Source organism: Micromys minutus (genome assembly GCF_963924665.1).
Source record: "Micromys minutus genome assembly, chromosome: 18".
NCBI lineage: Eukaryota > Metazoa > Chordata > Mammalia > Rodentia > Muridae > Micromys > Micromys minutus.
The window spans coordinates 33664100-33688897 of NC_137953.1; the positions used below are offsets into that span (position 1 = coordinate 33664100).

The 24798-nt window shown below is 39.8% G+C and overlaps 1 protein-coding gene across 1 annotated transcript in view; it reads right to left on the minus strand.

Moving 5' to 3' along the window:
- Positions 1–24798, minus strand: part of CNTNAP2 (contactin associated protein 2) — a gene marked incomplete at its 3' end in the record, with an annotated part of 2047702 nt that overhangs the window by 139138 nt on the left and 1883766 nt on the right. Inside the window, exons 19-20 of the mRNA XM_080931878.1 lie at positions 20590–20826; positions 9094–9227 (exon numbers count right to left, since the gene is read on the minus strand). Of these exons, the coding sequence (XP_080788004.1) occupies positions 9094–9227; positions 20590–20826 (371 nt within the window). The remainder of the gene's footprint in view (positions 1–9093; positions 9228–20589; positions 20827–24798) is intronic.

Genomic DNA, 24798 nt, shown 5'->3' on the forward strand with positions numbered 1-24798 from the left:
CTAAGCATTTGGGACATAGGACTCAGAGAATTTGGGCTAGATGTGACACTAAAACCTCTTCCATGAGGACTAACTTTCATAATCCTGGCAGGTTTTATAGAAGCTGCCAAGGGAGGAAAGAAATCAATTGTGATGCCTATTAACCACCAAGTGATCAACATGATAGGGTGTCCCACAGGGGGCAACAGTAGTACTTACTGGTGATATATGGTTTATTTCATTGGATTTAAATTATGGCTTCCTCAACATGAGGGATATCCTGTCTTTTACTGGAACCCTAGCCAATTACCCATGGCTACTGAGGTCATGAATATTATGACAGAAACTACTACTGACACTTTGCTATAGTACTGTCAATTTCTGACTATATTCTCCATATCCTAATAACCACAGGGTGAGTGTCTCCTAGAAATGACATAGAAGCTGCACCCATGAAATCGCAATAATATGGCTTAAAGGAGTCCTACACAAGGACAATACCATCAGACTTGGTAGTGTGGGTGTGGGAAACCTAAAGAGGACTTAGACAAAGGGTTGTAAGCTACTAAGAACTTCTAAGAGAGAGAATTAGTTGTCCTCACAGTTAAACCCCTAACTAGCTTTCCAACACCTAGTGTTCAGACCTGAAAATACACATATGTAAGCATCGTTAAACAGACTCAGCAAATTGTAGGCATACATTTATGCATTTTGAATAGATAAGGATCAAGAGGGTATGGGAAAAGGAAATGGTAAGAGATTTAGAAGGAGTGTAAAAACAATGTGATTTAATTTTAATTTTAAATATTATAAAATAAATTCTTAGGAACTATTTAATGGAAGTCTTTGGTTGGGCTAGATACTCAGTGTTATAATATTTATGCAGTGGAACAGTGTTTGTATTCCTGTGTTTGTATTTCATTTCAGCACTTCTACCTCTACCCCTAGATTTTTGTTATCACAAGGAGTAAGAAATCAGATGTTACAACATCATGTTTGCCATGTGGGTGGTGCAGTGGCAGGGGGATAGCTACCTTGAGCCTTTAAATCAGCTTACATCCCATGGTATAATGTTCTATTCTTTCCCATAACCATCATTCCACCATACATTTCCCCAAGCCCCCTCTCTCATATTAAAGTCCAACCTTTCATCTGGAAGGAAAGCAACACAGAAGACTACAGGCATTCCCAGTTCCTTTCTGGGTCAGTAGAACCCTTGTGTGCCTTTCTTTTCAGATTTATTCAAGTATCTAAACCAGTCAGACTCCAGAAAGCCAGAAATTACCTTATAAATATGTTTTTAAGTTTCTCATTTCAATGATCTAAGGAGAATACATTTAGATAGGGCACACATCTAACTGTTTTCTCACACCTCAAATGCATTTACAATGTTTCTGGGCTATCTACCTACATATTAAAGCATTTCTACTTTTTTATGCAAATCATGTGGTTAGTTGGTTCATGTCAGGAATAAAGCTTTGAGATGTATGCAGTTCACTAAGGAAAAACGAACAGGCACTTTGGCTAGATCAAAGAATGCCTGTTTTATTATAAGTTGTATGCCAGCTAAGGCCTTGAGTGCCCAAATCATAGGAGACTTCTTTGTATGTGTTTTTAAACATCCAACATTTCCAACCATTCAATCATTATTTTGTTCATTTCTAATATCTGTTTTGAGTTTTGAGTATTTCTACATAAACAGTCATGGCTTTGAAATGGCAACACTCATTGTTTCTCTGTCCCTTAAGTGATGTCAGCTCTCAAGACCCAGAAACACATTTACTTGGTTTCCCCCAATGGTTACAACTAACAGATCCAAAGAAAATTTTCTACCAGTCAACACACAGCCATCATACTCATCCATAGAGGAAACTGAAACCAAGGAACAAAACACACGCCAAGCAAAGACAAAACCAGAAACCAGCACCTAGACCTATAATTGTCCTAATTCTAGATGCCTAGATGCCGATCTAAAATTATAGTCCAACAGACAGCCTCCTTTTCTTCACTAGAGTCCAGCTAACCTACTACAGCAGTCCCCAAATATCCCAACATAGATAAAGCACAAGAAAAAAAAACCTTAAAACCTCCTGCATGAATATGATAGTTCATTAAAGAAGATACAAAAAATCTTTTTAAAGAAATCCAGGAAAACATAAGCAAATAGTGGAAGAAAATGAATTAAACTGTTCAAGACTTGAAAATGGAAATGGAAGTGATGAAGAAAACCCAAACTAAGGGAATTCTGGAAATTAAAAATTTAAGAATTTGAGCAGGAACCACAGAATACAAGAGATGGAAGAAAGAATCTCAGGCATCAAAAGTACAGAAGAAATGGATACATCAGTCAAAGAAAATATTAAATCTAAAAAAATCTCCTGACAGAAAACGTCTAAGAAATCAACGAGACTATGAGAAGACCAAACAAAAATATTAGGAATAGTAAAAAGAAGAGGGATCTCAGCTCAAAGGCCCAGAAATTCTTTCAACAGAATAATAGACGAACTATTTCCTAACCTAAAGAAGGAAATGCCTAGAAAGATACAAGAAGCATATAGAATACTAATAGATTGGATCATAAAAATTCCCCTCACCACATAATAACCAAAACACTAAACATACAGAACAATGAAAGAAATCAATAGCTGCAAGGGAGAAAGACCATGTAACATATAATGGTGGAACTATTAGAATTACACATGACATATCAATAGATACTCTGAAAGCCAGAAGGTCCTGTTATCTCTTACAGTCTGTAACATCTGTTATCTAACAGATGCCAGGCAAGACTTTTAAACCTAGCAAAACTCCCAATGGCCATAGATGAAGAAAGTAAGATATTCTATGATAAAACCAAATTTAAGCAATATTTGTCTACAAACCAGCCCTACAGAGACTAGAAGGCAAATCCCAACCTAAGGAGTTCAACTACACCCACAAAAACACAGGTGATAAATAATACAAGACTACCAAAATCAAAGGAAAGAAACACACACACACATACCCCCCCCCCCACACATATACCTCAATTCTTAACATCTATTCCCTAAAGAAAAGGGCAACCAAGTTAGTAAAGAAACATTACTACACAGTTTAAATCACATACTGATCCTCACACACTGATAGGAGACTTCAATACTGTATTCTCAGCAATAGGTGATTCAGTGAAAAACTAAACAGAAAAATATTTGAGATAACAGATAACATCATAAGCCAAATAGATCTAACATATTTATAGAACATTTAAACCAAATAAAAAAGAATATATCTTTTCTGCACCTTGTAGAACTTCCTCCATAATTGATCATATATTCAGGCACAAAGCAAGTTTGAAACATACAAGGACATTGAAATAACTCCCTGAATCTTATCAGACTAACCTGGATTAAAGTTGTATATCAACAGTAAGAGAAGCAACAGGAACCTTACAAACTCATGGAAGCCAAACCACTCTCTACTTAATAAAAATATGGGTCAAGACAGAAATGAAATTAAAGACTTTTTATAATTCAGTGAAAAAGTATATGCAGTATACCAAACTTATGGGACAGAATTAAAGTGGTGCTAAGAAGCAAGTTCATAGCACTGAGTGCCAATATAGAAAAGAAAAATAAAATAAAAAGAGCTCTCATACTAGCAACTTAAAACCACACCGGAAAGCTTTAGAACAAAACTCACACCAAGAGGAGTAGATAGATGGCAAGAAAGAATCAAACTAAGGGATAAAATCTACAAAATTGAAACAATACAAAAGATCAATGAAATAGGGAATTGGTTCTTTGGGAAAATCAATACGATTGATAGACTTTTTCAAATGAACTACAAGGTGGAGAGAGAATATCCATATTAACAAAATTAGAGACGAAAAGAGGGACACAACAACAGACACTGAGGAAAACCAGGGAATCATAAGGAAGTATTTTAAAAACCTGCACTCTCTTAATCTGGAAAATCTGAAAGAAATGGGTAATTTTCTTTAAAAAAAAAATGCCCAGGTCCAGATAGTTTTAGTCTAGAATTCCACCAGGCTTTCAAAGAAGAATTAATGCCAACATTCCTCAAATTATTCCACAGAAAAGAAACAGAAGAAACATTGTCCAGTTTGTTCTCTGAGGCTACAGTTACCCTGCTACTCAAACCACATAAACATGCAAGAAAGAAGGAAAATTACAGACCAATTTCCCTTATGAACATATATGAAAAAAGAAAACCTTACAAACTGAATCCAATAATACGTTAAAGAGAACATTTGCTACAATCAAGTAGGTTTTATCCCAGAGATGCAGGGGTGGTTTAATTTGGGAAATCAAGAAATGTAATATACCACATAAATAAACTAAAAAAAAAAAAAAAAAAAACCAAAAACAAACCATACATACACATATGTTCATTCCATGAGCTTCAGAAAAGGCCTTTGACAATAATTCAATACTCTTTTATGAAAAAATTCATGGAGAGACTAGAAAGACAATGGGAATGCATAAAAATAATAAAGGCATATCACAGCAAGTCTATAGCCAACATCAAATTAATGGGGATAAACTCAAAGCAATTTCACTAAAATCAGGAATAAGACAAGCTTTCCCACTTCATACCTATTCAATACAGTATTTGAAATCTTAGCTAGAGAAGTAAAAAAGATCAAAGGTATACAAATTGAGAAGGTAGAAGTCAAAATATCTTTAGTTGCAGATGATATAATAGTATACATAAATGATCCTAAAAATTTGACTGGGAAGCTTCTACAGCTGAGAAACATTTTCAGCAAAAGTAGCTAAATACAAAATTAACTAACAGAAACCAGTAACCCTTCTACATACTAATGACAAACAGACTGAGAAAAAAATCAGAGAAATAACACCTTTCACAATAGCCTCAAATAATATACAGTATCTTAGGGTAACTCTAACTAATAAAATGAAATACCAACATAATAAAAACTTCAAGTTTTTGAAGAAAAACATTGAAGAGGATATCGCCAGGTCCTTGGCATGCATCCTATATAGCTTTCAGTTTAGTAATTTTATGGGACTCCTGAATGTGTAAACAAGTAGGTCTCCAGTTCTTGTGTATTCTCTAGGGGGTCTTTTGTTTTCCTGTTGGCTTGTCTTGTGTAACTTTAATATGATGGCTTTTATTTTGTTTCATTAGAGTTTATTTTGTTATACTTTGTCATCTCCTAGAAGCCTTTCTTTTTCTAGTGAGAGACAGAAAGGGAGTCGATCCAGATGAGAGGAGGTGGGAAACAACTGGGAAAAATGGAGGGAGTGGAAAACTATATTCAGATAAAAAAGAAAATATATATAAAAAGTGAGCAGAAGTTTAACCAGGTGCCAAGGAACACACTGTTCATAAAACAGCACAAACTATCTATTTCTTTGCTTTAAAAATTCTTGTCAGCAAGTGCTTCTTGGCATCAACAATCCTATGAGGGTTTGGTGTCTGCAGATGGGATGGATCCCAGGTGGGGCAGCCTTTCCTTCAGTTTATGTTCCATTTTTGTCCCTGTCTTTCCTTTGGAAACAAACATTTCTGGGTTAAAAATTTTAAGATGCATGGGTGACCCCATCCCTTAACTGGGGGCCTGGGCCTATCTACTGAAGGTGATCTCTACAGTTCTATCTCCCCTTTGTTTGGTTATTAGGCTAAACTCATTGCCATTGGCTCCTGGGAGGCTCTTGCTTCCCTGGAGTCTGGGACTTTCTAGAGGCTACCGCCAGTTTCCCATCCCCTGCTACTACATATTTCTATTCAATTTCCTGATTCTCTGAACGTCTCTCCTGTCTCTTCTAATACCTGTTTCTGGTTTCCTCTTTTTCCTTCCTCTCTCCACCCCCAGGTTCCTCACTCTCTAACCCTGTGATTATTTTGTTCCCTGCTCTATGTAGGATTGAAGCATCTATACATTGGCTTTTCTTTTTCTGAAGCTGCATATAGTTTGTGGGTTTTATTGTGACTATTCTGAGCTTTTGGACTAAAACTTACTTATCAGTGAGTACATACCATGTGTGTTCTTTTGTGTCTGGGTTACCTCACTCGGGATGATATTTTCTAGTTCTATCCATTTGCCTGCAAATTTCATGAAGTTTTTTTTAGTTGCTGAGTAGTACTCCATTGTGTAAATGTACCACATTTTCTGTATCCATTCTCCTGTTGAGGGACATCTGGGTTGTTTCCAGCATCTGGCTATTACAAGTAATATAAACATAGTGGAGCATGTGAGTTGGATATGGCTGTTCTCTGAGAAGTTCTACCAGTATCTGACCCATACAGATGCAGATACTCACAGCCAATCATTGGTCTGAGCCCCTAGACTACAATGGAAGAGCTAGGGGAAGGTCTGAAGGAGCTGAAGGGATTAAAACCCCATTAGAAGAACAAAATCAAGTAACTGAACCACCCAAAGCTCCCAGGGACTAAAACACCAAACAAATAATATATTATGGAGGGATCCAGGACTCCAGATATATATGTAGCAGGGGATGTAATTTTTTTGACATTAATGGGAGGGGAAGGGAGGCTTGATGCCCCAGCGTAGGGGGATGCTAGAAGGGTAAGGTGGGAGTGGGTGAATAGGTGGAGGATCACCCTCATAGAGGCAAAGGGGAGTGGAAAGAGGGGGGAATGGTATGGGAAGGCTTATGGAGGGGTAAGGGGATATCATTTGAAATGTAAATAAATAAAATGATTAATAAAAATTCTTCCTCTTTTCTGCTTCTGCTTCTTTATCAACATTATTATTATTATTATTATTATTATTATTATTATTATTATTATTATTATTATTATTACTGTGTGTGTATGTGCGTGCGCACATGTCCTCGTGAGTGTCATAGGACAACTCTCAAGGGTAGGTTACTTCCTTCCACCTTGGAATTGGGTATTGAACTCAGGTACTCAAGGTTGGTGACAAGTGATTTACCCTTTGAGCCAATCTCACCATCCCTCTCTTTTTTTCTGAAAAAACTTAGGTCCTGGCTAAAGATAGGCTGGATCTGCTCCACTATTTGTAATATGTAAGGTGTGCCAGGGACTGTGTAAGGCCCAAGGATTCTGTCGGTCACTGTGAGCTAACACTACACATGCCACGTCTGATAGATGGCCTAACAGGCTGGAACAGATGCTGTCAGTTTTCCTAGGGAGGATCGCTTTTTAAAATGCCCTCTAGCATTTACTGCTAAGGCCACATGCATTCTCCTCGTCAAGTTATGAATCTGACACCTGTCAATTCTCAAAGGAGACAGGGTTTCTGCTTTTTCTTTGCAGCCACACTTTCCCAGCATCCGGCAGAATCCGGAAAGGTGGGGGAGCTGCTGCAGCCCCATCAGGCACCACCCTACTTCCCACTCTGCTTCCAGACACTGCAGCCTCCTCCTGCCCTTTGTCCTGACAGGTATCTGTATGGAGCGCCCTCTCTAGAACCGCAGTGACAGCTCTCCTTCTTGATCTTCAGGCTTGGTTCCCAGGGAGACCTCCTTGTGTCATGTTTTATTCATGGTGTCTCCAAGGTGGCTGTTTTCATGGTAAAAGTCAGTGCTGAGGGAGGGAGCAGTAAATGAGCCTGCAATAAAACTTGAGGATAAAAATAAAACCACCTGATTGTTTTCTGAAAAACTATCAGAGCCTTAGATTTTGAAGGAATGAGTAAAATTTTAGGATTTTAAAGAAAATACCTTTATAGAAGAAAAAAAAATCCCAATATTGTAATCTAACAGTACTGGAGTCATGAAAAATGTAGGTTGGAGAGACCAAAATATCTTTTCCAGGGAAAGATGGCAAACTTCAGATACTTTAGACAAGTGATTCTCAACCCGTGTGACATGAACCCAGAAAAGATATATACTATGATCTGTAACATTATCAAAATTATGAAAAATATTATCAAATGTAATAAAATAGCAGTGAATATAATTTTATGGTTGAGGGTCACCACAACATGAGGTACTGCATTAAAGGGTCACAGCATTAGGAAGATTGAAAACCACCGCTTTAGATTGTAGCCCAGAAAAATGATGGGATGGATGAGAAAGTGGTTTGAGAGATGCTCTAAAGATAGCCACAATAAGAGAAGAGAGGTCATGAAGATTATAGAACAAATATTTATTCTCCTTCTCCTTAAAGGATTTCTTTACTATAACTGCCATTGCTTTTCCTGCAGGAACTGGAGTTAACTGTCTTTATCTGTAGATCTGCAGCTTTGGGTTCAATCAACATTAGATCAGAAATATTTGAAAATAACATTGTATCTGTCTTGAGCATGAACACGACATTTTTCTGGTTTTATTCTTTTGTATAGCATAGCAACTGTTTGCACAGAACTTATGTTGTATGAGACAGGTAAGGAATACAGGCATAACTGTAAGTATACAGGTAGAGGTGTAGAGGTGCTTATGAATTCTATGTCATTTCCTATAATGGACTTGAACATCTTTAGATGTAGGTATCCATATGGGGTTCTGGAACAAATTCCTCATAAATACTAAGTGATAGCTATGTATATCTTTATACTTTATTAGTTAAGCAGTTAAAGTGGAAAGTATAATATTAGTTACCTATTTCATCTGTCCTAAGTCCTGAAAAAATCATGGCTTGACCTGTAGCTACTTGGGAGGCTGAAGTAAGAAAATCAGAAGCTCAGGGCTAGCCAGGGAAACTTTATCTATTTATTTTAAATGTGTGTGTGTGTGTGTGTGTGTGTGTGTGTGTGTGTGTAAAGCACTTGTGTATGGATGCTCACAGATGCCAGAAGAGGACATTAGAACCCAAGGAGTTAGAGTTACAGGTAATTCTAAACCCAATGTCAGTGCTGGAAACTGGACAGGTTTCCTGCCAGAGGAACAAGTGCTCTTAATCACGGAGCCATCTTTTTATCCCTTAGCCCGGGGACCTTAATGGTATTCTGCCACAAATTAAAAACTAAGTAGATGGCTGGGGATGCATCATAGTGCTAGACAGCTTGACTTAGCATGTGCAAGGTCCTAGGTTGATCTACAGTTTTATAAACAAAACCAGAAGAAACCTATCCCCCAAACCAATGGTTAAGCATTATTATGTAGAGAGACTATAACATTATGTTAACTTTGTAATGCAACGTGTATGCATATATATCAATACCTTGAGAATTATGGTCTTCTCATGCCGGGTGATGTTGACACTGTGAGGCTGTCCATTGGCCATGTTCCTGTGGTCTACATCAATGTTGAATGGCTCTCTGGTTCCTCCCAGGTTATATCGGATCTGCAAGTTTCCTTTGGGAGCAAAAGAAAAGAGTCCCAGTGTATTTTTTTATCTGAAGGTTTATTTCAGTGTCACTTCAACCATTGCTGCAGTTCAATCATCACATAGACCCTGTGCCCTCCATGCCCACAGGTACCATTCCAGCCTTGAATCTGGACCCATCACCCGGAGGCCTAGGTTATTATCACTAGGCTCATACATGCTCATAACTTGCCAGTGACAAACTTCAGGCACCATTATTATCAAGTTGAAGCAGTGGATGGTATAAATGTTCTCAGTAGGGATGGTGCCTGGAAATGAAGAATGAGGACAAATATCACATAGTACTATGGAGATTCCTGCAAGCTCACAAAGTGCTACATGAAATAAAAAATAAATCCTGAGCAGAGATTGTCTCACTCTAGCAGTAAAGTGTGTCATTTGGCATATGAAGGAATCTTGAGCCTTCAATATTAAACATAAACATAATTTGCAAAAGATAAGTTGCATGGGATTTTGAGAGGCCCCACTGAGACCAAAGAGACAAAGTAATGAATTGTATTCAGGGTTCAGGATTAAGAAAATGCAATTTAAGGACAAGACAGATGTCCTAGTTCCCCTGAGCCTTACCAGTGATAGTTCATGCTGCCTTCTCATCTCTCATTCTCTCTCTCTCTCTCTCTCTCTCTCTCTCTCTCTCTCTCTCTCTTCCTCCTCCTCCTCCTCCCTTCCTTCCTCCCTCCCCCTCTCTTCTTTCTTTATAGTACCACTTTTATTTCTTATTTATGATCTTTCAATGCCATATATCTTTCCTTATTTTACACTTAAATTTACACTTAAAAATGTTTCATACACTTAATAATTTTGACATCGCAAAGGTTACAGATGTATTCAGCAATCCTTAGCAAGAGTTTGATTAACACATCACCAGTGGATTCTTTGCTGATTCTCAGTCTTTTTTTCCAGAGGAAAGAACTAATGTTCTAGTTTTAAATTATAAGAGAAAACTACAGTAACCAAACACTATAAAGTACACAAACAAAAGAAATAAGGAGGAAGAGAGGCAATTAGACTGTTAAGAGTATATACTGCCTTTGCAGAGGTCCTGAGTTTGTTTCCTGGCATCCACACCAGTTAGTTCATAACTAGCTATTACTCCAGCTCAGGGAATCTGATGCCCCCTGCTAGACTCAATAGGTATTGGACCCACACATGCCCAGACTCCTCACCACATAATTAAAAGTAAATTTTTATAAATGGTACCTAAAACTTCAGTATCTAGAGAGAACAAACTACTCTAGGCAATCTTGGCAGTATCCACTGCAGACATTTCTCATGCACTCATTTAACACATGTATATATTTATGAGTGTGTTGATTTCAAGTGCCATCCTTCCATATTTAGGCATTCCAGCATTACACATGCCATTTAGAATGTAACACCATGTTTCTGCAGTTGAAAGAAGCTTTGTGAGTATAATCAAGAATTAATTGCATTTCCTATTTTTGTTTTCTGAACATAATTCAATAAATCACTATTTCGAATTTTTATCATCACATCTTAATTTTTTTTTTTGCTATGGCATTCTTACCAAGCATGTATGATGTTTGTCTTCCAAATATGTCTACATTCACTCATTTTTCTTTCTTTTTTATTTTATTTTTATTGGATATTTTATTTATTTATGTTTCAAATGTTATCCCTTTTCTCCCCTCTCCCCTCCCCACTTCCCCTGCTTCTCTGAAGATGCTTCCACTCCCACTCACCATCTCCCACCTCAATGCCCTGGCATTCCCTAACACTGGGGAAATGAGCCTTCACAGGACCAAGGACTTATCTTATTGCCAGACAATGTTATCCTCTGCTACATTTGCAACTGGAGTCACGGGTCCCTCCATATGTATTCAGTGGTTTGTGGTTTAGTCCCTGCCAGCTCTGGGTGTGTGTCTGGTTGGTTGATATTGTTATTCTTTCTATGGGGTTGCAAACCCCTTCAGCTCATTTCTCTAACTCCTCCATTGGGGTCTCTGTACTCAGCCTGATGGTTAGCTGCAAGCATCCTCATCTGTATCAGTATGGCTCTGGGAGAGCCTTTCAGGAGACAGGTATATCAGGCTTGTGTCAATAAGCACTCCTAATAGCAATAGTGACTGAGTTTGGTGGCTGTGTATGGGATGGATCCCCAGGTGGGGCAGTCTCTGTATGACCTTTTCTTTAGTCCTGGCTTTACCTTTTGTTGCTGTATTTCCTCCCATGAGTATTTTGTTCCTCTTTCTAAGAAGGACTGAAGTATCTATGTTTTGGCCTTCCTTCTTCTTGAGTTTCATATGGTCTGTGAATTGTTCTTGGGTATTCTGAGCTTTTGGGCTAATATCCACTTATCAGTGGGTGCATGCCGTGTGTGTGTGTGTGTGTGTGTGTGTGTGTGTGTGTGTGTGTGTGTGTGTGTTTTGTGACTGGGTTACCTCACTCAGGATGATATTTTCTAGTTCCATCTATATCCTAAGAATTTTATGGATTCTATTAGAGGAGATAGCCCCCTCTCTGTGGCTAGTCTCTTCTTCATTTCATATAGACTGCATTTCCCCATCTTCTTACTGAACTGAGGTTGTTGTCTCCAGGGCCAGAAGACCACTGAAAGGTCATTTAGCACAGATCTTGGCCTTTATTTTGGACATGAGATCCTCACTAGGCTTCTACCATCTACTTCTAGGGCTTTCTCAGTGATTTCTGGGTTCTTCACTGGCTCAATCCTTTATTATCCTTTTTTTCTGGAGCCACAGCCACCTCCACGATCATTATGTCCAATCTTAGGTATTGTTTCAGCTGCAGGCACATCAGATTTCAAGTCTGTAATCCAGTCAAACTTCTATCCTGATCTGGTGCTTTCCAACCTTCAACTCTGCTTGGATGTTTCTTTGGCACCTTGGACATTGCATCTTATGCACTTTGGTGAATGGTCACTTTAGCTTCCAGTTATTCTTGCCACCACCCTAGCTCTTCCATTTTCAATATTTCATGCACTGAGAGATATTCTTGGTCTTTAAAGCCGACCCTGAATCTTACCACTTCTTATTTATTCCATTTCCACCTGTGAAACACCGTTTGCCTGGATGGTTGTGGCAGGCCCCACACTAAACTCTCCTTGTGCTCTTATCCTGGTCTTCTTCTGCACAAGTCTGCCCTTTGCCCCTCTTAATTCCACACAGTGGTCATAGTGAGCCTCACCCATAATGCACCAATGAATTACTATTTCACTTACGGTCACGGTCCTTCCAATGGCTCCCATGTCTTACACGGACTACCATGCTCACCTTTTCCTACCTTCTCACTTCTTTCCTTGCTCACTCCTGTATGCATTGAGCCTGTCTTCTAGCTGGTGCTACAGAAGGCCAGAAAGTTCTGGTCTCAGCACTTTTATACTCAGGGTTCGTTTGATAGATTGTTCTATCCCAAGTTACTGCATAGCAGACCCTGCCCTCCTTCAGCCCTTTGCTCCTGGGTCGTATGCCTAAGGATTATTCCCACGACTTCTCCATAAAAGGGGAAACTTCTCATTCCCCCTTCCGTGTCTAGGCTCTTCCATTTCTGCCTTATAATCCATTCCTATAACAATTCTCACATATGGCACACTCTAGATTCCACTTTGTTTCTTTGTTTTCTCATATTTCAGTGAGAGAACTCTGAGAGAGCAAGGATATTCATTTCTGCTTCTTGAGACTATAACCACTCCTTAAGACACTGTCTGGTTGGTAGGTACTTGTAAATATGTTTATGAATGGTCTCCTTGCTTTTATGTTTTATTCCCAATATTTTCTTCGCAAACCAGAGATATCTTTCCAAAAACACACAATTGATTATTTCATTGCTTTATTTAAAATCCTTCAATGTCTTTTAATTGTTCACAGGATGAAGGTTTCTATTCCTAATGTAGTTGTGGATTCCTGTCCTCTGGGAGCTGTTCTTGCTGTTTTATTAAAAACCATGACACTTTCTTTCTAATGTCTAAGCTACCTTGGATTTTATAGAAAGTTCTAGTCTCTACCTACCTCTGCTCCCTCTGGCCAAGCTGTCCCCTCCCATTAGTGTTTCCTTGATATAGAATAAAAATTAATCCTATTTGTATTTACAGAGATGATTAGTCAGGTTCTTGGTAACAATTGCAGAAAAATTAAGTTGTTTTGGCCGGTGTGTGTGTGTGTGTGTGTGTGTGTGTGTGTGAGTGTATGTGTGTGTGTGTGTGTGTGTATGTGTGTCTGTGTGCATTTGCACATGTGTGTCTAAGCATGTAAAGGACAGAAGTTGATACTAAATGGTTTCCTTAGTTCCTTTCCATCTTAAGTTTTGAGGCAAGGTTTCTCACTGAACCTGGGGCTCAGGCTGTTGGCCGGTCTGGCTGGCCAGTGATTTCCCAGAGATCCTCTTGCCTCTTTTAGTTATTAGATCTCTTAAACAAGCAGCTGTATGCACTTATTCATTGTTCATTTATTCATTTCTTTGTAACAAATACACACAGTGCCTGGGCAAAGCACAGCTTCCTTAAGCCTCAAGGTGAGCTCACTATAGGTGTGGAGTGGAATTCTAATACTCACAACTGTCCCAGCTCCCCAGCATAGATCAGGTGCTATGTGCAGATCTGGGGACACAGAGACATGCGAAAGAAAAGCAGCTTCCTCTGTGGGATGGAAATCAGGGGAGCTGATAATAATACAAAACTTTGGCACATTTCTTCTATTGTTCATAAATGGTCTATTTGTTACCACCTCTATTAAGTTATTTTCATCTTATTTTATAGATTCCTTGGGCTTTGTAAATATGATTTAACATTCTAGTAAGTGTTTTTACATAATCTTAACAGGAATTATCTGCTCTGAGAAAAAGGGATGAGCTGAAATTTAAATGTATAGGTAGTGGCTATCTATAAACAATTATGGTGACATTCAAGTAATAACATTTAAATGATGCATTTATTCCTTTTAAAGAACAGCAGAAGAGGATCACTACGTGATGATAGGAAGAATGTTAATATTTACCCATTAAAGTAAAGTATTATTCAAATAGGGAGACACTTCCTTCTCTTATCTCATGTTCATCTCCCAAGTGAATAAAAGCCATTATAAGAAATTGCTTTTTTATTGGCTGCAGCAAATCACATGCTTAACAGATTTACTATCTCCTGAACATCATCACTACTACCATCAGCAAACACTTACAGGGCACCTATTGTAGGCAGGAGACATAATGCTGGGAGATTTGCATTTCTTTGGAAAGACAGGGCATATTTATAACAGAAACAGATAATAATACATTGTGTGTCAAACAAATAAAACTTAAAATACTTGTAATTGGAGCTTGAAGCCAGAAGTCATCAGAAGGAGGTGAGGGTTGGTCAGGGATTAGCAGAAGGCACCTACTGTGCTCCATATAGACCAAAGGGAGTGTGTCAGGTCAGGGAATGTTTTGAGCATTGGGTCTGAGCACAGATGGCCTCAGAGTTTTATTAAGCATGCGTTTCTTGACACTGTTGAGTAAGTGACACAGGGGCATAGATTGAACTGGTAGGCTGGTGGAGTGTTTACTAACCATTATGTGGTGGTTTGAATGAGAATGGCCCCATAAGAAACCCATTCATGAGTTTGAACTTGGTCCCAGGTCATGTAATTGTGGGCCTTGTTGGAGGAGGTGTGTTACTGAGGAGTTAGAGGAGGGGGTGCTTTGAGCTTCCATTCACGATGTGCTTTCTCTCTGCTTCCTGTCTTTGGACTGGGATATGGGCTCTCAGATACTGCTCCAGCATCCTGTCTGCCTGTGGCCACGCTCTCTGCCGTGATAGTGATGGCTTTCTCTTCCTCTGGCTCTGTAAGACCCAAATAAACCCTTTTTCTGTAAGTTGTCTCTTCTAAGAAGCTGTCATGGTGTTTCTCACAGAAAGAAAAAAGTAACTAAGACACATTATCTTATATGAATATAGTTCAGTGCTTTTAGACTTAACAGGTCACTCCTTTGCATATTAATCCATTGAGAGATGACATTTTACAGATCAGGAAACAGAAGTATGAGTTACTCACAGATAACCTAAGGCAGCAGCACAAAGGAGAATCAGACTTTAAATCTGGATAGGTCTGCCCCAAGAACACTGATCAGTCTCTATACAAAGGCTGTGGGATTCATCTCTCCTGTTTCTGGTCTTGTTATCAATTGGTATTTAATGGGGGATACAATACAATTCCCTACTCAGCTTTATCTTGTAAGGGAAGACTGGCCACCTTGTCAAGAAGGGAAAGGAAGAAGCTACTGAAGCAGAGAAAAGGAAGAAATCTAAGTCTGACAGGGTGCCAGGGGCTGGCGTCTCGGGTGAGGGGCCTATAAACACAACCCCATCATTTCCTCTGTGCCATTTAGGTGTGCATACCTTCTGTGGTGTCAATGTGAAGAATATCAGAAAGCCTGAGTTAGAAGAAGTTTGCTTTGGAGTGCAGCAGTGGGAGCAAAGGTCACTATGAGGGTAGGGTCAATGGAACGCATTGTCTGCATGGCCCACAAGAACAGGACCATAGACAATGAGTTACTTGGGAACACAGCCTCTGAGAGACAGTGGTAGCTATTAAGACAGGAGGGTTCAGGAAAGCTGACTCTTGGAAATAGTGAAAAAGCCTCTAATATGTGAAGTTTGATAAAGCTGGGATATTTAGGCTTTTAAATTGTTTAGTCTCCTGTGTCTTCTGTACATTGGCAACCATAGACCTTACTGGTGGTTCTCTCTCTCTCTCATACTTTCTTTGAACATTCTTCTTTTTACTATAATTCAGATAATAAAAAAGAATAGCTAAACTTCCCCCAATACTTTTAAGGATGGTTTACTAAAACACAACCAGACACAAACAGAATGTTTTGGGGATGCCTGCAATAGAGAGCTCCCAGCTTGGATTTAGGCACCTACATCCAGAGAGCCCCACATATCCCTTACCAGCTGATTATACAAGACTATCAATCTTTTGCCATCCAGAGGAAGGAATGAGAATTATGTCTAATTATGAGAGTTGTGGGAGTCATCAAAATCAATGCATCTAAAGCACTTAGGAGAGTGCTATGCATAAGTAAGCACCATTACCTGGCAACCATTACTGTAGAATTGATCAACTGAAGCTCTTTCACATGATAAATGCCCACACAGGAGCACCATGCATGTGTGAGGACATAGGCAATGTACATGGATATTACCATGTATATAGCTGGAAATCAAATTTTAACAAGGAAGTAACAGCACAGTGTCTACTAGTACATGATCATCACAATCTTATTATGCTCGAGGTGAGAGATTGCTCTTGTGAAACATGGAAAGCCACAGGCTGTCTGCCTATTAGGAGGCTGGTACTTGAGGGAGAACAGGAATGGATTATAAAACCCACTGAGTCTGATTCAGGCCAGTAATTGTTTGAGTCCCTGAAACATGGGGGTTGAACACTCTTTTCTCTTGAGCTCTTGCTTTCTGATTTTACTTATTTATTTTTTACTAGAAAAGTGACATGCACTCAAAGTGAGCATCAGACATGCACAGAATGGTGTCATTTGAGAGGAACAAGTCATGCATAAAAATTACAGTCTGAGCACACACACTGTTGTTCTTTCGGTTTATCCATATTTGTTTTCTAGAGCCAAGTTGATAATATGCATTCAAGGCTGTATCTTGTCTTTCCTTAGTCTAGCCTTATATGAATTATCCCTTTGTCTTTAATGACTTTTATGTAAACACTATTTTACTGGGCACATGGCGATTCTTAAAACAATGGCCCTCTTTTATACTACTTTACTATCTTATTTTTTTTTATAAGCAATACTACTATGAGCATTTTCATGGTAAGGATTCTGATTTGGGCTTTTTCAATTAATAAATTCTAAAAGGGGAAACTCTGGGGCCCTGGGACATACACTTTTCTTTCATTTTTTAAAAAACACTGGATACATTTCCCACAGAGTATATTTGAAAATTTACAATTTTTCAAATATTTAGCTTAATTGTAATATTTTGGTCCTCATAGAAGAAAATCTTGTTCTCTAAGATGCTCTAACATTGGAATATACATTAAAGAACAAGAGGAAAGATGGCCAGTAGGAGAGAAAACAGTATTTTTAACTCACAAAGTTCTTAAGAGAGGAGTTAAAGAGATATCTTCCTTCATACACCTAAACACTTATATATACAGATTTAAGAGTGCATGTTTACACGTATACTTCTGTCCTAGCAGGACTATTTATAGAGGGCACTGCATATTCTCATTTGGATCCTTTGGCTCACTGTACAGAGGATGGCCCTCATTGGCCTGTCAACTGTCAAGCACAGAGCAGGAGGGCCCTCCTTGGCCTATTCCTCCCTGCTAAACTATAGCCTACCAAAGGATTCTGGGTCGGGGACAAACACGTTTTCAGTTTTGTATCCACTGATGAGCCCACCATGCCCCGATGGATAGATGCAAACTCTTGTTCACACTGGTTAAACTTAGTGGCCATCAAACAAGAATTCTCAACAGAGGAATCTTGAATGTTTGAGAAACAAATGCTCAGCATCCTTAGTCGTCAGAGAAATACAAATCAAAATGACTCTGAGATTCTACCTTATACTAATTAGAGTGGCTAAGAACAAAAATTCAAGTGGCAGCACATGCTGGCGAGAATTGCTGGTGGAATTGCAAACTTGTACAACTACTCTGAAAAGAAATCTGTTTCTCAGAAAATTAGAAATGGTTCTACCTGAAGACCCAGCTATACCATTCCTGGGTATACACTCAAAAGATGCTCTACCATACAACATAGTATTATGTGGTAACATTTTGGTCCTCATAGAAGAAAACCTTGTTTTCTAAGATGCCCTAACATTAGAATATCCAATAAAGAGCAGGAAGAGAGATGGCCAGCAGGAAAGAAAGCCTCTGTATTTTTAACTCACAAAGTTCATGCTCCACTATGTTCACTTCAGCTTTATTCACAATAAACAGGAAACTAGAAACAGCCCAGATGTTCCTCAACTGAAGAATGAATACAGAAAATGAGGTTCATTTACACCATGGAATACTATTCACCTATTAAAAACAGGGTATCATGAAATTTGCAGGCAAATGGATGGAACTAACTCATATCCAAAAGGAAATGCATAGTATATACACATTGATAAGTAAATATTTGTTGTAAAGTATAGAATACCCATGACACACCACACAGACACAAAGACACTAAACATGAAGGAAGACTTGCCCAAGGATGTTTGAATCACACTTAGAAGGGGGAAAATAGTTGTAGGAGGCAAAAGGAGGGAGGAAAGAGGGTGAGAGAGGGAAGGGAAAGGTTGGGTGGAAGGATCAGAAGAGACAGGAGAGAGACCCAGAGGGCCAGGAGAATGAACTTCCATCCTGCAGCTTCTGGGGGTGGGAAGAATCTTTAGGAAGACCCAGAGGACTGAGATGGTAGAGGCTCCCAGGAGTCAGTGCAGGTGACCTTAGTCAAGATGCCTACCAGTGGGTACATGGAACCTGAGGAGGCCACCTCCTATAGCCTGGCATAACCCCAGTGAAGGGACAAGGTTATCAACCCACCCACAAAACTATTGACCCCATTGGTTTTTTTTTATGTGTTTTATGTGTGTGTGTATGTGTGGTGTGTGTGTGTGTGTGTGTGTGTGTGTGTGTGTGTGTGTAAAAGAAATGCAGGGACAAAGATGGAGCAGAGAGTGAAGGAATGGGTAACCAACAACGGCCCACTTTTAAACCCATCCCATGGGCAAACAATAATCCTTGACATTATTAATGCTCTGTTACGCTTACAGCTGGGAGCTTAGCATAACTGTCCTCTTAGAGGTTCGACCCAGCAGCTGGCTGAAACAGATACGGGTTCCCACATCCAAACATTAGATGAATGTCTGGGGACTCTTGAGGAAGAGTTGGGGAAAGGACTGAAGGCTCTGAATGGGATAGGAACCCCACAGGATGACCAACAGAGTCAACTAACCTAGACCACTGGGAGCTTTCAGAGACTGAGCCACCAACTAGAGAAACACACAAGGGATTGAATGAAGCCCCTGGCACATTTGTAGCAGACATGCAGCACAGTCTCCATGTGGGAATTCCAATAACTGGAGCAGAGGCTCTCCCTAAGCTGTAGCCTGACTGATATACGGTTCCCAACAGGGCTGTCTTGTCTAAGTGAGAGAAGATACACCTATCCTGGCAGAGACTCGATGCTCTAGGGTCTGGGAATATCAGAGGGTACAGACTCAGTGGAAAAGGGGATGAGGGATGGGGGAGGGTACCTGTGTGTGGGGGACTAGGAGGAGGCATCATTTGATGTAAATTAATTAATTAATTCAAAACAAACGTGAATGTAGGAAAGGGCTCTGTAGGGATGTAGTGGGGTTAGTAAAGGGGTGAAGGGGAATAAGAGAGAGCGAGGGTGCTGATACTCAATATATTATCTATACACAAAACTATCACAGAATACATTTAATAAAGAATATAAAAGGGTGCCTTTAAATGACTAGAAGACGTCTCAGTGGGTAGAACACTAGCTATACAAGTGTGAGGACACTAGTCTTGATTCTCAGAACCTATGTAACGTCAGATGCAGTAGCTTAGGACTGTAATTCCAGCATGGTGATGCTGAGATGGGAGGCAAAGACAGGAGAATCCTGAGAATCTCAGGGCTAACCAGGCTTATGTAGTCGTGAACAATAAGAGAGATACTATCTCAAAGAAGGAAGAGGCAAGGCAGAGACTGACGCCCGTGGCTGTCTTCTGACCTTCACAAAAGTGTACACCTGAATTTACCACTCCTCATGTCCCAGTCTAAAAAGGAGGTTCATGTACTTCAGGACTGACTAGACTTCCAGGGATTCACAAGAAACTCCCCCCCCCCCCCCCCGTGCTTCCAGCAACTCTCTCTCTATGGGTATATTTATGAGTATAAAATTCAGAGAGGCTTTAGGAATGAAAATATTTCTGATTTTCTACTTTTATTGAGAATTCCTATATTTTATTGGAATCTACTGATGCACTATCATGAGTCAGGACAATTCACTGATTAATCTGTGAATATTTTTACTACTTCAGAGCATGCCACAATAGAAAAGGTATTGGCTTGACAGGAGTAAGAATCATTATACGTACGAAACCGTCTCATGTTCACCTCACATGAAAAGAGCCTGAGATTGTTTTACCAAATTGTTGGGATCAGCACTCAATTGACAACCTGTTCTTCTGATTCTGGATAGCAATGAGGTTCAAAGGAGTCAGGTGCTTTGCTCAGTATCCCGTGGGGAATAAGTCATCCATTAAGAACAATTCTGACTCTTGCATCTTCTGTCTGACTACTGTTTGAAGGGAGAAGGCTGGGCATGTTTGCCCTTACCTGTGGGCTTGACCAGCACAGCTAGGAAGTCAGTGGTGAAGGAGCTGACATAGAGCAGGATGCAGGGAGCCTTCGTGGTGCTGAAGCTGAAGTGAATCTGCTCCTGGGCCAGGTCTGGAGCCAAGTGCTGCTGGTCTGCAGAATTCTCGGCCCTGTTGCCTGTGTCTCTGGCAGTGACCGCTGGGGCCTGGAAGTTATAGCGAAGCCACATGCCTTCTTCAAAAAAGGCACCAACATCTGTAGAAAAGGAAGGACAAATTTGAGAAATGATGACATCGGTATACCTCATCTCTGAAGTATTTTCCAAACCTCATTGTCGATGCACCCCATTACTCCTACAGCGCTTGACACCCAACTAAACTAACACTGTATAGAATACATTCCTTAACACACCACTCCATGCTGCAATTAATAGGACATGACAAGTTTTTAAAGTTATTTGTACAGATAATGTTTTTATGCATTGTATGAAGATGTGTTTCTGTCCTTCTTTACCAGTCTAAGGTACATTCTGATTGGTGAAAATAAAAAGCCTACGATCTATAGCAAAAGGTAAAATAGAGGTGGCACATCTGGCAGAGAAAGAGGAACTCTTAAAAAGAGTGAGGCAGGGAGATTCACTACAGAATTAAAGGGGGAATCCGATGTCTGAAACTGAGGAGAGGTGACCAGCCATGTGGCAGAATTTAGATCACTTTAAACAGGATATTTGAGTTACAAGTTAGTTGGGAACAAGCCTAACATGGCTAAAAGCATTGCAAATTAAAATAATCCTCTTTGTCATTATTTGGAATCTGGAGCAGACATAGAAAAGCTCGAATGGTTACAATTATTATTTTTGTTTTCTGAGACAACTGCTTTATGTCGAGGGCCAAGGAAGATTTCCTGTGGAAAAATGCATTAAAGCTCGACTCCAATGGACTAGAAATGATAGCAATGTGAAGGTGGGATCATGAAGCTTCCAGAATGAACAACAATGTGGAGAAACTGCAGTGGCCTGAGAGCTTGCATGTCAGAGCATCATACCTACCCACCAGAGTCCACATATCTCTCATGTATCTGTGGTTCCCTTGAGACTCTTAAGGCACCAGCCTCTTTCAGGATGGGCAGTGGAGTACAAAGAGAGAGCTTCACCCTCTGGAGTCCAGAATCTCTGGAACAGATAACTGCTCCTAGGACAGGCCTCTGGAATCATACTTAACAAAATGGGAAAATGGGACATGCTACCTGGAACAAACACCCGGAGGGGTTCTCTGCAACAGAGAGCTTTGTCAGAGAATGGGAGGCATTTACTGAGAACAGGCTCTGGTCTATGGGAGAGACAAGAACAATAAAGAAGGATAGGATGTCAGACAGAAGCCATGGATTTCACACAGGTGGGCTGGAGAGGAGGCTATGCAACCAAAGACAAAAATGCCAAGTTTTTGCAATTCAAGGTTGTGAGCTTAGGAGGGAGGGTCTCTGCTGTTGTCCTTAACCTACATATGCAGCAATTCATTTGAAAGAACTTGAGCATCTGTGTGCCAGGCTCTTCTAAGCATCCTTTCCCCAGAGCTAGGACTGAAGATCAACAGTGAGCAGTACTAAGCCACTGACATTTCTCTAACCACCTTCATTAGAATCTGTTAAAATTCTGGTTCCCCCATCTGGGGTCCAGACTCAAACTCAGAAGTTCTGACTCAGTGGGTCTAGGCATCAGCACTTATAATAGGCTCTCATGTAAAATGCACACAGTACTTAGGATCCTTGGAGCAGAGATCAGCCAGAATGGTACTGGATGGAGCAGGTAGCTGAGTGGTCCCTGCCTCGATGATGTTATTCCTTTATCAGCTAACCTGGAGACAGCATCCCACAGCAGATCATGAAGGGAAAGTCAGAAATCTAGAAACCTTACATAAACAATCTGCAAACATGCCTTAGAGAATTCTTTTGTAAATTTTAGAGTCATCATTTAAAAGCTTTATGGATTCATGTCAGCTTTGGAGGAAGGAACAAACGAAGGCTTAAATGTGTTATCCTGAAACCACATCATAAACCAACTGTTAGACTGAGGCCCCAGAGCCATGTAAATCATTTAAGGTTCCAAGTAGCAGATTTACTGCTGTCATTTCATTGTTTCAGCTTGGTTTAAGAAAATGCCAAGTCGGGATACATTATTATTTCTTAAGTAACATCTCCATCCCATTTGAACAAACATGTAAAAGAATCCTAATTTAATAATTCCCAGATAACACTCACTATTTCCTTCATTAAATTCTATTGATTTTTAATGCTTTGCTAAACTCTCTCTCTCTCCCTCTCCCTCTCCCTCTCCCTCTCCGTGGGTATGTGCATGCTGTGTAGTCTTACATAAGCCATAAGACAATGCTTGGTGTCTGTCCATGACTTTTACCTTTTTTTTTTTTTTTTTTTTTTTTTTGTCATGGTTGCATGTACTGGGCTAGTTGGCCTGTGAGCTTTAGTTCATTACCTTTCCTCTGTCTATCTCTTACCAGGGCTGCCTACACTAGGATTAAAGGGAAATATGTCCTTCTGTATTTGGCCTTTGCATGAGTTCTGAGGATGGAACTCAGGTTAACAGGCTTGCATGGCAAGAGCTTCACTTATTGAATAATCTCTTTAGCCATGTTTCCAGTTTTTATATTTTAATTATTTTAATAGAAAAGTGGTCAAATTTAGGTACAAGTATTCTGTTATGCACTATGAGTGATAGTTTTTGATTTATGTCACATTTCTCAGAATTTGAATAGACTGCACTGTCTTAGAATGATTCTGGGATGGCAATGGTGCTGCTGATAAGAGCTTGTTTTAACTATTTCTTGGTCTTCAACACAGATCATGTATAAATGTTGTCTGATGCAGGAAAAGAACTTTAAAAATTTTTGAAATAAAATTCACAAATCATTTCTTTCAGAATAATACCATTAAGAGATTCATCTCCTAGCGTAAAATTCAAATCCCCCAGGCTTACAGTGTGTGTGTGTGTGTGTGTGTGTGTATGTGTGTGAAGCCCCAAGCTCCCCAAACAGTTCTCCCTCCATAATTAAATTACCTCTCATTTTTCCTTCTTCTCAGACTTTAATAATTCCGTTCTCTTTGCCTTTTTACTTAGGGGATATTTTGTAACCTATATTTCAAAGACTGACAAGATTCTCTTGTTCTCTAACATCCCCGAGGGGCCAGAACTGAAAATTCCCAATTCGCAAATGGGTTCTTTTCCTAAAGTTTATTTTAAAGTCAGTAACTTGCAGCTTGAAAGTATTTCCTTGTAGGGATGAGGAGTTGAGTGATGGCTGGTTTGTGGGAGAACTCGAGCCTCTCAGCTCAGGATGTGTAATAAAAAGATAATTGAAGAGTGCCACTGTGTATTGGTAATTAAAACAGAAAAACATCAACATAAGACGAGAAGGCTTATTCTTCATCTGAACTCCAGGGAACAGTACCCACAAGGATTTCATCTAATGCATCCTTTGGCGTGCTGGTCAGGGGAGAATGATCGTCTCTGTGGGACGGAGAAGCCCTATTAGCACTTCTGCCTATTCCCGTGGTACAAATGCTGCTGTCTCGCTTGATTTCAAAGCTGCCGATAGGACATCACTAAGTGTGAAGTCAAGAAGAGACGTCTCCAGCACTCTAGACTGCTTCTAGCACATGAAATTTTTTTGTCTCATGGCTGCTTATTTTGGGGGCTGAGGATCGAACCCATAACTTACATCCTGATCCTTCCAGTACACATACATAGTCACCGCCAAACAAACCATGCTCATTCCACTCCCTGGTGCCCAGAAACCCTTTTCTAAACCTCTTCCCCAACCCCCTGGATTCTGGAAACTCTGCAAAGCTTTTGTTCAGATCTAGTTAAAGCTGCTGGGAGGCAGGGCTGCACATGGGGCTGACCAGTGGCCTCAGGGTCTTCATACCCTCTCCAGACTAAAGGCCACGCCCAATTCTCACTCTCATTATCTGCTTTGTAATTAGTTATCTAGTTAAAGATTTAGGTGAATCTTAGGAGCCCCACTGCTGGATCCCAGTGTTCACTGTACTTCCGCATTGAATCTTTACCTTTTCTTTCCTTTGGGCACTTTGAACATCAAAGCTCTGTCTAAACCTGTTTCCCACCATCCCTCAGAGGCTCTGCTATTCCGAATCACAACTAGTTTCTCTCCTGGCTTTACATTGGCAAAATCTGTTTTATTTCCCCAAGCATGT